This window comes from Topomyia yanbarensis, unplaced genomic scaffold (assembly GCF_030247195.1).
Source record: "Topomyia yanbarensis strain Yona2022 unplaced genomic scaffold, ASM3024719v1 HiC_scaffold_95, whole genome shotgun sequence".
Classification (NCBI taxonomy): Eukaryota; Metazoa; Arthropoda; class Insecta; order Diptera; family Culicidae; genus Topomyia; species Topomyia yanbarensis.
The window spans coordinates 1-14,144 of record NW_026684213.1 but is presented as its reverse complement, the minus strand read 5'-3'; the positions used below and the strand labels follow the sequence as shown (position 1 = coordinate 14,144).

The following is a 14,144-nucleotide window of genomic DNA, read 5'->3' as shown; positions in this document are numbered from 1 at the left end:
AGCTACTCTGAGTAGCACACAACTTATCTACAATATGTACAAGTTCCCTTGAAATCTACACTGCCGATGATCGCAAGTCAGACCCATAAAGATAGGAAAACCCATAGAAAACGGGACAAATATGCGATCATGCACATCTGATTCAAACATATACGAGCATCAAAAATGAATTACTTTTACGTTTTATTTTAATTTTACAGGACGTTGAATTTCGTAAATCACGTAATTTTACTCCACGTATGGTGTTTGTTATGAATGGTAGTAAGTGTAATTTTATGTCATTGAGCATATGAAGTATATGTTTCGTGTAAAATTAAACGGAGCACGGCTATATTTCGTCATTTCGTGAATTACGGTTTGTTAAATTATGTCATGCTTGCAATTACGTCAACGATAAAATTCAAATTTTTTTGGTGTGTGGGTAGTACAGAACTTTTATAAAATTTGTCCAATTTTGTTGAAGTTTACAAAATAAAATGAAAAAATATTTTTTATTGTAGGTGTACGTACTATCGAGGCAACATGTACGTACTGTCGAGGTATACCTGTAATAAAAATGTAATATATACATTAGACCATTTATAAGGATTTATACCAACCATCATAGTATTTATGAATGAGAAAGGCACAATTGCGCTAGGTGAATTAAAACAGGTTTTTACTATAGCTTCCACATGTTGGATTGTTGTATGGTTGCGAAAATCAATTTTGGATATGTAGACATCCTACTATTGCAAATCAAAAATATCCACATTGTACGGTTTCGTATGATAACTCGCCAAGGAAAGTCGCCATTTTGAAGTCTCTGCCGTCTTGGGTATTTCATATAAGAAATTTTTTTTTTAATTTAATTAAAATACTCTAAAACCCCATCGAAAAATATAAAGAATGTCGGAAATTTCATTTACTCAACCTTTCCAATACTACTGTCATTATATCCACATAATTTGCAATCGGTTGATGTATAAAAATATATACGTTATCGCTTTGAATTTGAATTATTTGTTGAAAAAATGCATATTAGGGGAACATTGGGAGACTTGACCAGGTTTTCAGCTAAAACTGCATAAATCTCTAAAAAGGCCTTCAATCCCTCAAAAGTCATTGAGATATAATGTGCAAAGTTATTGTGCGTCTTCATGGTTTTTTTTTCAGAATTTTTAGTTTAATTTTCGAAAAGTTACAAAAAAATTTCTGAGATCGTTTTTTTTGGTCGTCTCCCCACTGCAAGGAGACTTGACCAAGGCGTGGGGAGACTTAACCAAGAGAATTTTGAAAAATCATAACAAAAAATAATGACATAAAACATACTGTAATTATTTTTTTTCTATATTGTCGAAATCTTTGGGTAGCAGTAAAAAATATAAACGGGTTGCATTTGATAAGTTTTTTTAATGCATTTCTTTTTAAGGATTAACTGTACTGCTTGCATTGCATGTTCACACATCACGAAATCAGTCGTACTATTGCTAACTTTGTTTACTAATACTAAAATAAAAAGACTTATGTTTGAGGTGGGATTTTTTTTATGGCGTGATTAACATTAGGGGAACTGTGGGTTAGACCTAAGACAAGACGTGACAATCGGCTTCTTATTTGATTGTTTGTATTCTTATTTTCACTATCTTCATCCCTGCTGGAAAAAAAAGTTTTGCCACTTGAGGGCTCCGACCAGTGTTGCCGCTTTTATTATTGAAATGGTTACTCAGCGAAAATTCGAAATTGTTTGCACATTTATTTTTTAAATCTGGAACATCGAGAATGGGTAGGCTTTTATGTAGTTTTTCCTGGTGCATAAATGAATTTTTTTTTTTGCGGTGCAGTGATGGAACAGTTTTGCAGAGCTGCGAGGTTGACACTAGTGGTGAAAGGAAATACAGTCTAGAGAATAAATTGATGTGGCATGTTGTTTATTTATATTTCAAAAATCATTACAAATAGGACATTAAAATAATAAAGTCTGTAAAAATATTACGTAAGCATACTTCTACTATTGAATTTTTTCTTTCGCTGTTTTCTATTCTCACCTGACTTCAGTCGGAATGCAACAAATCGCTTCACCAGGGTTTCCTTAAACTGCACGCAATGAAAAATCTCACTGGTCAAAATTTGCATTTCCTGCTCTAATTTGCTTTGCAAGTTTGACGATTCAGGAGTAATGCTCGATTTGAAACTGCGATACATAATTTCCATAGCCTCAAAAAATTCAAACAGTTCATCGGTTACAAAATGATAATCTTTGCTGGTTGATTTGGCTCTTAGACTCGAAAAACGAGAATGATCTGATAGTGGAGAACTCATTTTTAAGCAGCGATATTCCTGATCATCGCTGACATACGAGGCATTAGGGATTGGTTGCATGAACTGGGATAGTGTAATAATTTTCAAATTTCTTGAAAATTCAAGTGGCGTAGGTCGTCGTTGTTTATATCGTATAACCGAAAAGAGACTTTCTAAACAGTCTTGTACAAAACGGGATGTAAATATCATTGTGTGCCCACTACTAAAGAACTGATTAATTAACCTGATGATTGCTTTAGTGCACATCGTCATACCAGATTTCCACGGTTTCCATCGTCCTGCTTCCCCTACTTTGAGATCGTAGATTAGTTTCACCATGTGGTTCAAATGGTCAACAGTTTGTCGGCATTGTTCGTCATTATTCAAGCTTAGAACCTTCTCTTGCTTGCGGTTATTTATCATCTCAAACCATATCGCGCAATCCTCGATAAAACATGCGGTCGTGTATAATTCTAAACGGTTCGTTGCATCGGCTACCACTTTTAAGGCTGAAGATACGGCCAGGTTGCAAAATTTTGTAGAATTACTCACCTTCATTTTGTCTACTGATAATACATTTTTGTCGAAATTTACATCGTCCACAGATAGCTTATGGCACATTCGAAGTTCATTTCCATTTTCGTAGTCCACAAGTATCTTGAGGTGGTCACGATGTACAATATTAGATGTGTTTTTTTTGGTCCACGTACCATTTCGGAACTATTAAAAAGTTATTATTGATCCAGCCATTTACCGTATTTTTGAAAACATGGACTGGATCTGGAATTATTTCAAGTTTGCGGGTAGCATCTATGGGGTGAGGAACAGATAGATCTTCGTGGTATTACATAGTTATTCAAATAACTCCAAAATATAAAAATTTAAATCACTATGTACATCATTTTAAAATGTTTTGGTTTCCATCAACCAGGATGATTGAAACGACGTGTAAAACATTTCCTTGGTCTAGTATAGGTCTTTTGAATATGGCAGCAATTCGTTGAGCATTTCCATAAATTTATACGAATTTGAATTTCGTAGGACTTCTTTGAAGTTCTAGAACTATCCTACATCTCTGAAATTCGTAAGATATTTTATTTCCTAAAGCAGAAGGTGTTGTTTTTTGCATATTTTATTCTTGTAATATTAATACTATGTTCACACTACAGAGATAAAACATGTTATAATAATTGGCAGCAAGAAAAACGTCATCAAGATAGCGTTAAAACACGTTTTAACTCGTAGTGTGAACGTAGTATAACAGTAGATGAAAGTATTGAAACAAAATCCGGAATACTGGTGTTATCTGTGTGGTCACTTCCTTGCAGAAGTTTCCGTTTTGTAGGTGCGATAGCGTCACAAATCTTCTCAGCTACTGGATCACAGATTTCTGGAAATTTCGAAGATTTCCTTGAAGTTAGTATGGCTTCTCCAAAGCTTGTGGAACACGCTGTACCTACAGTTTTCCTCTAAATACTTCGTTGAAGTTAAATATGAGTTTCATGAAAAGTACTGATGTTTAAAAGATTTTCCATAAATCCTTACAATATTTTTCATCCTTCGCGAGATTCCAGAGATTTTCATTACGGTCGTAAGATTTTCTTGAAGTTCAGTTCAGTTTGACTTAATTACAGTTAGCCGTTAACAAAATATGCTGAAACTGTAATACTATTTTTAAATGTTCAGTTCGCAGTTCCTGATGTTGGTAAAATATGCGTAAAAATCGTCAATGCTTTGCTGTTTATAGAAAATGTTTGCTTAGAAAGTCTCTGAAGTTTGAAGTATTTCTAAATGATATACGACCTTCGAAAGCCTATATTAAAGTTCGTTGAGATACTCTGCAGTTTGACATAAACAAACTAAAGCTAACGTTAATGTCGTACAAATTGTGTGATGTTCTAAGCATGTCCTTGTAAGATTGAAATATATAAAACTTTCCTTAAATTTGTAGAACGTCTCTAAAACTTGTAGAATTTGTTTATTCTTGATATATTTAACGATGAATTTATGACTTGAAAATATTGCATATATGGGAGTTGGAAGTACTTTGATGGATCTGGCAAAGCTACTCTGAGTAGCACACAACTTATCTACAATATGTACAAGTTCCCTTGAAATCTACACTGCCGATGATCGCAAGTCAGACCCATAAAGATAGGAAAACCCATAGAAAACGGGACAAATATGCGATCATGCACATCTGATTCAAACATATACGAGCATCAAAAATGAATTACTTTTACGTTTTATTTTAATTTTACAGGACGTTGAATTTCGTAAATCACGTAATTTTACTCCACGTATGGTGTTTGTTATGAATGGTAGTAAGTGTAATTTTATGTCATTGAGCATATGAAGTATATGTTTCGTGTAAAATTAAACGGAGCACGGCTATATTTCGTCATTTCGTGAATTACGGTTTGTTAAATTATGTCATGCTTGCAATTACGTCAACGATAAAATTCAAATTTTTTTGGTGTGTGGGTAGTACAGAACTTTTATAAAATTTGTCCAATTTTGTTGAAGTTTACAAAATAAAATGAAAAAATATTTTTTATTGTAGGTGTACGTACTATCGAGGCAACATGTACGTACTGTCGAGGTATACCTGTAATAAAAATGTAATATATACATTAGACCATTTATAAGGATTTATACCAACCATCATAGTATTTATGAATGAGAAAGGCACAATTGCGCTAGGTGAATTAAAACAGGTTTTTACTATAGCTTCCACATGTTGGATTGTTGTATGGTTGCGAAAATCAATTTTGGATATGTAGACATCCTACTATTGCAAATCAAAAATATCCACATTGTACGGTTTCGTATGATAACTCGCCAAGGAAAGTCGCCATTTTGAAGTCTCTGCCGTCTTGGGTATTTCATATAAGAAATTTTTTTTTTAATTTAATTAAAATACTCTAAAACCCCATCGAAAAATATAAAGAATGTCGGAAATTTCATTTACTCAACCTTTCCAATACTACTGTCATTATATCCACATAATTTGCAATCGGTTGATGTATAAAAATATATACGTTATCGCTTTGAATTTGAATTATTTGTTGAAAAAATGCATATTAGGGGAACATTGGGAGACTTGACCAGGTTTTCAGCTAAAACTGCATAAATCTCTAAAAAGGCCTTCAATCCCTCAAAAGTCATTGAGATATAATGTGCAAAGTTATTGTGCGTCTTCATGGTTTTTTTTTCAGAATTTTTAGTTTAATTTTCGAAAAGTTACAAAAAAATTTCTGAGATCGTTTTTTTTGGTCGTCTCCCCACTGCAAGGAGACTTGACCAAGGCGTGGGGAGACTTAACCAAGAGAATTTTGAAAAATCATAACAAAAAATAATGACATAAAACATACTGTAATTATTTTTTTTCTATATTGTCGAAATCTTTGGGTAGCAGTAAAAAATATAAACGGGTTGCATTTGATAAGTTTTTTTAATGCATTTCTTTTTAAGGATTAACTGTACTGCTTGCATTGCATGTTCACACATCACGAAATCAGTCGTACTATTGCTAACTTTGTTTACTAATACTAAAATAAAAAGACTTATGTTTGAGGTGGGATTTTTTTTATGGCGTGATTAACATTAGGGGAACTGTGGGTTAGACCTAAGACAAGACGTGACAATCGGCTTCTTATTTGATTGTTTGTATTCTTATTTTCACTATCTTCATCCCTGCTGGAAAAAAAAGTTTTGCCACTTGAGGGCTCCGACCAGTGTTGCCGCTTTTATTATTGAAATGGTTACTCAGCGAAAATTCGAAATTGTTTGCACATTTATTTTTTAAATCTGGAACATCGAGAATGGGTAGGCTTTTATGTAGTTTTTCCTGGTGCATAAATGAATTTTTTTTTTTGCGGTGCAGTGATGGAACAGTTTTGCAGAGCTGCGAGGTTGACACTAGTGGTGAAAGGAAATACAGTCTAGAGAATAAATTGATGTGGCATGTTGTTTATTTATATTTCAAAAATCATTACAAATAGGACATTAAAATAATAAAGTCTGTAAAAATATTACGTAAGCATACTTCTACTATTGAATTTTTTCTTTCGCTGTTTTCTATTCTCACCTGACTTCAGTCGGAATGCAACAAATCGCTTCACCAGGGTTTCCTTAAACTGCACGCAATGAAAAATCTCACTGGTCAAAATTTGCATTTCCTGCTCTAATTTGCTTTGCAAGTTTGACGATTCAGGAGTAATGCTCGATTTGAAACTGCGATACATAATTTCCATAGCCTCAAAAAATTCAAACAGTTCATCGGTTACAAAATGATAATCTTTGCTGGTTGATTTGGCTCTTAGACTCGAAAAACGAGAATGATCTGATAGTGGAGAACTCATTTTTAAGCAGCGATATTCCTGATCATCGCTGACATACGAGGCATTAGGGATTGGTTGCATGAACTGGGATAGTGTAATAATTTTCAAATTTCTTGAAAATTCAAGTGGCGTAGGTCGTCGTTGTTTATATCGTATAACCGAAAAGAGACTTTCTAAACAGTCTTGTACAAAACGGGATGTAAATATCATTGTGTGCCCACTACTAAAGAACTGATTAATTAACCTGATGATTGCTTTAGTGCACATCGTCATACCAGATTTCCACGGTTTCCATCGTCCTGCTTCCCCTACTTTGAGATCGTAGATTAGTTTCACCATGTGGTTCAAATGGTCAACAGTTTGTCGGCATTGTTCGTCATTATTCAAGCTTAGAACCTTCTCTTGCTTGCGGTTATTTATCATCTCAAACCATATCGCGCAATCCTCGATAAAACATGCGGTCGTGTATAATTCTAAACGGTTCGTTGCATCGGCTACCACTTTTAAGGCTGAAGATACGGCCAGGTTGCAAAATTTTGTAGAATTACTCACCTTCATTTTGTCTACTGATAATACATTTTTGTCGAAATTTACATCGTCCACAGATAGCTTATGGCACATTCGAAGTTCATTTCCATTTTCGTAGTCCACAAGTATCTTGAGGTGGTCACGATGTACAATATTAGATGTGTTTTTTTTGGTCCACGTACCATTTCGGAACTATTAAAAAGTTATTATTGATCCAGCCATTTACCGTATTTTTGAAAACATGGACTGGATCTGGAATTATTTCAAGTTTGCGGGTAGCATCTATGGGGTGAGGAACAGATAGATCGGACAGCAAATCGTCTTTGTTAAAGACCACGCCAAGACATTTCCACATTCTCTGGTTTTCCGAACCGGAATCTGATGTGACGAAATGCACACGAAGACCTAGAGTCTCCGCTCTTGAAATAATCGAAACCACCATGTCTTTCAATAAATTTCCTGGAATAGAGTTTCCAGTGTATTCATGTGCTACTACTTGTTTCCATCGTGATGCTATACCGACGAGCATGAATACCAGTCCCTTGGAAGCTAGCTGCTCAGAAACAGGTAGCGTCGTGGTGCCGACAAATTGCCTCAAGTTTGCACAGTATTGCTTCCCTTCATCCGTTGCCATTTCATCCAGCACAATTCCGCAGTCCTTGTCGACTTCGGACATCATTGGTGTCTTACACTCCAAAAGCTTGAATATGTCATCCAGCATTCCTTAAAGGATATAAAAAAAGTAGGTATGACGGGAAATCTGTATTGTAGGGTGTTCTATTCCGGACTGTGAATATTTTGAGAAGAGCATGCATGAAACATAAAAGTAGTCCATGTTATATGGAAATATCAAAACAGAGTGCTTTATGTATACATGTTAAATATACAAAGTTTTAACACAGATAACAGACGTTTAGGCTCGATTTGAATTGTGTGTAAATACCCGCTACTGAGATTCCGAATAAATCAGACGTTTGAAACACGTTTGGCAAACGTTTGTAGATGGCGCAGTGATCGATACAATGCAGTTAGAACGCAGCTGTCAAATATGTATAGCAAACAGTTGCGCAGATGGCAATAGTAAAACACGGATTTCCAACGTTCATCAATTTGAAAGTTTACACAGGTTTTTGAAGAAATTTTGTTCTAGCCTAAACGTCTGTTATCTGTGGTTTTAAGTTATCATGCACATCTCTATTGGAATGTTACGTAAGCCGGTATATGTAGGAACGATTTTTTACAAATAATTGATAACTTATGATGTGAATTAAATATTTAGAACGTGGGTATAAGTTTTTGGTATTTCCGATGGTGCTATAAATAATTAAACTGGTACCTGTTTTGAAATGAATGCCCTCAATCTGTCGAAGCAAGGTTCTCGTTGATGGATAAGGATTTCCTCGTTTGATCAGAGTATCGTAACCTCCATGACATGCAAATCTGATCTGCAAACAGTCGATGATGGTTTCGTCAGACCATTTCTGAACTTTGAGAACTTCTCCGGATAATAATTTGAGCTGATCATAACGGGAAATTTTTCGTTCAGGCCGCTTTTGGAAACGAGCTGCATTTGCTGTTTTTAATTTTTCATATTTCCTCTTCCAGCGTTTCGCCTTTCTGAAAAAGTATAAGTTTGTAATCAAAACCAGTATTTGATTTACAAATTCAAATTCAGGTTTGCGAACCCTGAACTAATTCAGCTACCTTCTCAATTTGGACACTTGTTCCTGGTGCCCTTCATTATTGTTGGCAGAAAATGGCTGGGATTTATCAAAATCATCGCAGCTGCTACAATTTTGTTCGAACGTTAAAGGTAGCAAAAGATTGTTGTTCTCAACATTTCCTGCTTCACGTTCCTCGTCCATTGGCATTTTAATTGAAGGGACATTTGAGACTCCATCTATTTTTTTCTTTCCATTTGGAAAATGTATCTATACAGGATGTTATTAGCATTTATTGAAAAAAAAAATGAACATTTCAACATACGCTGCAAATCCTCGTCCCTGCGTTGATAACAAAAAACGGAATATCTTTTTCGCTCTGCACACAAAAACGTACCCATTGTTGTCGTATTACTGGATCTTTCGGAAAGCGAAAGAAACTAAGATTCGGTTGAAAATGTTTTGTGCGGCCACAGTGCATAGCGCAGCACTTCATTTTGATAAAATTTATCACGACGGAGCAAATCCACATACAATTTAAAAAGCAGGTCAAATGTGACTTACGTTTCCGATATTGGCACTGAAACTTTATTTTGAGCCTAACCTGACAAAACTGACAATTACAGTACTGATCCAAAGTTCCCAACAAGACAAACGTAATCCCTGTTAGAATAGGGAATAGCATAAATTATCTTCAACTATGCAGAAAAAATAGTAAACCTTTCATTGTTCATCTTGGTATGCACGACTTGTAAAATTATTTTTCCTTACAGCGAGATACATAAACGTCTAATGTATGATAAACATTTGTTGAACGAAAATAATTATATATGAAAACAGTAATGTTTTTTTAAATTTCTTTAGTCTTAGCAACACTGCCAAACCCAGCTTTCTTAGCCCTGCAGTAACTTTCGCATTTGACGTTATAAGGTGTTGATTGTCAAAATCAACCAATCCAGAGCTGGAACATTCTGACAGAAAATTGGAACAAAAACGGCCCCCCCTATTGTCACGTCTTGTCTTAGGGTTAGACGGACAGGTTGGGTAAGACGGACACATGGTTATTTTGGGGATGTAACATTACAACTTCAATTGTTATTGCATGTGTACCCTATCATTATGGTCAACCTTGAATTATGAAACACTTAGTTGGCCTTAAATACTGCTAAACGTGTACAATTTAAGCAAATATTGATAATTAGTAGAGCAGCTTGTTGCGGATGTAATTTTCAAGGTACCAATTTTAAGGTTTATTGATGAAAAAATTATTTTTTCGCGGATTTTTTCCTCTATTTCGATAAAGTAACTCTTAAGTGATATCTTTGTGGAAAATAACAGGAACGTTGATTTATGCGTGAATTAGCACAAACATTTAAAAAATAGTCTTGATTAATTCTCAATCAAATCTTGGTCAAGTCTCCCCAACATTAGTTATTGCGTTCAATGTTATTCAAATTCTAGTAATAAGTATTCCAATGTTCCAATTTATGTAAAATCATTTCACTGCCGTGCAAAGATTTAGATGGTATATTAGTACAATAATAGTAATTAGTAGTCGAGTAGATATGTCCAATATTTTCTGTAAGGAAAGGATTTTTCATTCCAAACTTTTAATATTATCTTAAGGGATCGAAACAAGTATAAAAATATTTTTGAAAATTTTTTAAGAATCGAATAGAAGATACCATAGCAAAAAATAGAATTTTGCGCTTGTTCAAGTCTCCCCATGTTCCCCCACACTAAACTGCTGCTGCTGCAAGGACACTCGACAGTTGGCAAAACTCGTGGAGCGATGAGGAACTTGGACGGTGGTTACATTCTGTTGCTCCGAAGGTATCAACGAAGCCTTGGTTCAGGGGGATGAATGTGGGTCTGGAGTTCATACGTGTAATGTACATTTTTATAAACACTTTAAATATCCCAATCTATCCCATATCCTTTATTTCTCGTTTTTATAAGTTCCCTGTCCATTCTTAAGGAGCCGACCAGCGTCAGAGTGTCACTATGTGACTGCCGTCGCTCTTACCCTTACCCATAGAGTGGGTCGATGGTCGCTCCTGAAGGATACCCCGCGGGTCTTTTGCATTTTGGTAGCCTGATGCCTTAACTCATGACGCTGATCTCCAGTTTGCCTGATACAACTGCTGCTGCTGTTACAATAATCATAATTGTATTACTTTCCTAATTTTAAGATAGATTCAATTTTTTCATAAAAAAACTATTACCCCCGTTTTGTATAATTGTTCCCCTTCTTGAATATTAATATTCAGCCTAATCTTAAGATAGCTATAGAATTTTTTCGTAAAAAAACAATTGTTCAATCTTGTATAGTTGCAAGTTCTTGTATTGTTGCAAGATAGTTGTAAAAAATGTTCCTCTCAATGTTAGAAAATATTCGTACATTGTAACATCTTAGATATTCAAAAAGTAAAAAAAAGGAATTTGGCACCGGTAAGCTAACGCATTTGTGCCTATTAAACGAATTGTGCAAAAAATAAGATGCTGCTTGTTGTGATGGCAATTGCAAAATTTTAGCAAATTTCAGAATTTCTTAAAAAATGCGGCAAGCGAATGCGACACGTGAATGTGTGAATATAAAAATCGAAGAAATACTTCAGTAATTTCACTAGTTCATTCAATAGCTTTGAATTCAAAGCGATGACATATACATTTTTATACTTCAATCGATAGAAGTGGATGTAGGCCACAGTTTTTGAAAGATTTTTTTGTTAAATTATTTGTAGAATCTACAAAAGAAAAACTAGAATGGCTGAATAACTGGAATGTCTAGAACGACGTATTTTCAGAATTTTTTTTAAGTATATTCATTGTATTTCAAAAGTAATTGTAGGCTATATTAATATCAACCGATTAATGCGTTAAAATATATGTCATTTTTATGGATTCTAAGTTATTACTGCACAAATTGAATTTCTGAATGTTCGTATTTCTATAATTTTGTGAAGTATTTCCAACGAATTCAAAAATATTTAATCCATAAATCATAGCATAAATCAATTGCAATCGATTGATGTATAGAAATATATTTGCCATAACTTTGAATTCAGAGCTATTTGCTGATTAAATATTTGCTGCGTTTGTTTGCCGCACTCCCTTTCATTGTTGTTTGAAAATGCGGCAGCAGAGATGCCAGATTTGCAGACAAGTCTGCAAATTGGCAGACTTTTAATTTAAGCTGCAGATTTTTTCGATGACGCAGATATTTGCAGATTTTTTAGTTTGGTTGCAGATATTTGCAGATTTCTTAGTTTGGTTGCAGATATTTGCAGATTTTTGAATATAAAGGCTTTTGGTTACACTAGCTCTCCTGACATTTTTTGTTCTTCCCAGACTTTTAAAATTATTATCGCAGACATTTGAAAAAAGTACCTGGCATCTCTGTGCGGCAGCAACTTTAGTTCATACCGCCTTTCCCGTAACGCTGTCAATTGTGTTATTCGTTTTTCTTAGTCGTGAGTTGTAAATATTAAACTAACTTAAAAAAATAAATAAAAAACTCAATTTATATTTCAACTTCACCTGTTGGTAAAATAAACAGCATCCTTGATGAAAACTTGCTTGATTAACTCTGGGTCTCGCAGCACCAGCGCCGGTCGCATTAGTATGCACACTCCAAGCAGTTTACCGTCCCGCACCATAGCATTCCGATAGAGGTCATCCATCAGTTCAAATGCACTTTTTCGCTGTAGTAGCATTTCGAGAAAATTTCCCACAAAGGGTTTCCCTGGGATGTACGGTACTGTCGCAGACTGCCAGTATCGGGTTCCCAAAGTGGCCGCGAACCAAACAGCGAATCCAGTCAGACAAACTAACACCATCACGGTAGTGTAACTGGTGAGTTGATCCGCACTGATCATTTTGTGTCGATACACTGAATGTCACTGGTGTTATATTGAAAGTTGAGCCACATGCAGTAACACTTGTTCTGACACTGGTGACAATTGCTGCATTCGGATAAGTTGTGAAGTAACCGAAGATCTTGACGCGTATCTGTACACGCTTCGCGGGAGAAACTGAAAGGCTGCGATCTAACGAAACACTTTCCGGGTACTTGCACAGTGCATACGGTTAGATAGTACTTATACTAGAAATCTAGAACCGAGCGGGGAACCGTGTAAGCACATTCATGTCTCGCACTGGACATGCATTAACTGTTTTTGTTATACCAAACGGCGTGGTTCAGTTGCTTATCATGTTACCGATATGACTGCGATTTTTGCGCTTCCTTTCTGGTGGTGAAGTCGCTTACTGTGAACTTTGCGTAGTTAATGGTAGCTGGGTCTTTTTAACAAGATTTATGTTTCTTGAAAAATTGAAGAGGCGGACGACTTCTACTGAAAACACGGCTATTTCCCTTCGATTGAATCGAGAATTACACTACACTCAATGCACTTGATACGAGCAGTTTCAATTAAAAATTGATCTCACGGAATTGAACGGTAGACTTTTTAAATTAGCGAAAATAAACTGAACTCGCATTTCCAGGGTGATGACACCAACTATTAACCCATTCAACTATGGCTGATATCATGACCGGAATGGTATAATGTGATTTGCAAGACACTCACTAGGTACGCAGCCGATGTACGTTTCTTAACCTTCATAACCTTCACCCATGGGATTATTATAATCCAAGTAAGAAGGAAAATTATACTAGGGTTAACGTAACTATTATCAGAATAAAACAACGCGTTCCAAATTAGCTTATCTGATTTTCTCATTCTAATTTTTTTTCAGTTAAGATTATTTATCAGAGAATGTGCTCATATTGCGATATTAGTTTTTTGAACTTTCGCTCTGTTTAGCGTATGATATCATTGTATTGGTTGGTTATGTTTTGACAATTAAAATTATCGGATTTGAAAGTTTTCTTTAGTAAATGTTCAATAAATAGGATATAATACAAGTTCATTGATTATTAAATAAGGACAAAGCCCTAGAATGGGAGATGTGGCCCTTACGAAGGCGGTACAATAAGAAACTAGCGAAATATGATCACGAACGGCACGGCTAGTGGAATTACATTCATAGGTCATATGGCTTCTAGTCAGTTCCCATTTCGTTCTGGCATAATTGTAGGCAGCGTAGAGTATTTCAAACTACGGGTAAACACTTTAATCTGTATACCCTTAAATATGACGTCACTAGCAATACTATTGTGCTTGTAAATACATCGAGTATTGCCCAGGTCTGACTATACACAGGTTTGTGTTGTTTATAAACAAAAACGTTTTTCAACAGTTATCACTTTTGTTTTAGATAAGATTTACTCATCATTATTGAAAACTGATAGAACCTGTCAACTTATACT

At 35.1% G+C, this 14,144-nt stretch overlaps 1 protein-coding gene across 1 annotated transcript in view; it reads right to left on the bottom strand.

Annotated features, from left to right (window-relative positions):
- Nucleotides 1–13,422, bottom strand: part of LOC131696216 (cytochrome P450 6g1-like) — a 46,208-nt gene extending 32,786 nt beyond the window's left edge. The window contains exon 1 of the mRNA XM_058984759.1: nucleotides 12,353–13,422. Within this exon, the coding sequence (XP_058840742.1) occupies nucleotides 12,353–12,690 (338 nt within the window). The 5' untranslated portion in view covers nucleotides 12,691–13,422. The remainder of the gene's footprint in view (nucleotides 1–12,352) is intronic.
- Nucleotides 13,423–14,144: the final 722 nt, after the last annotated feature.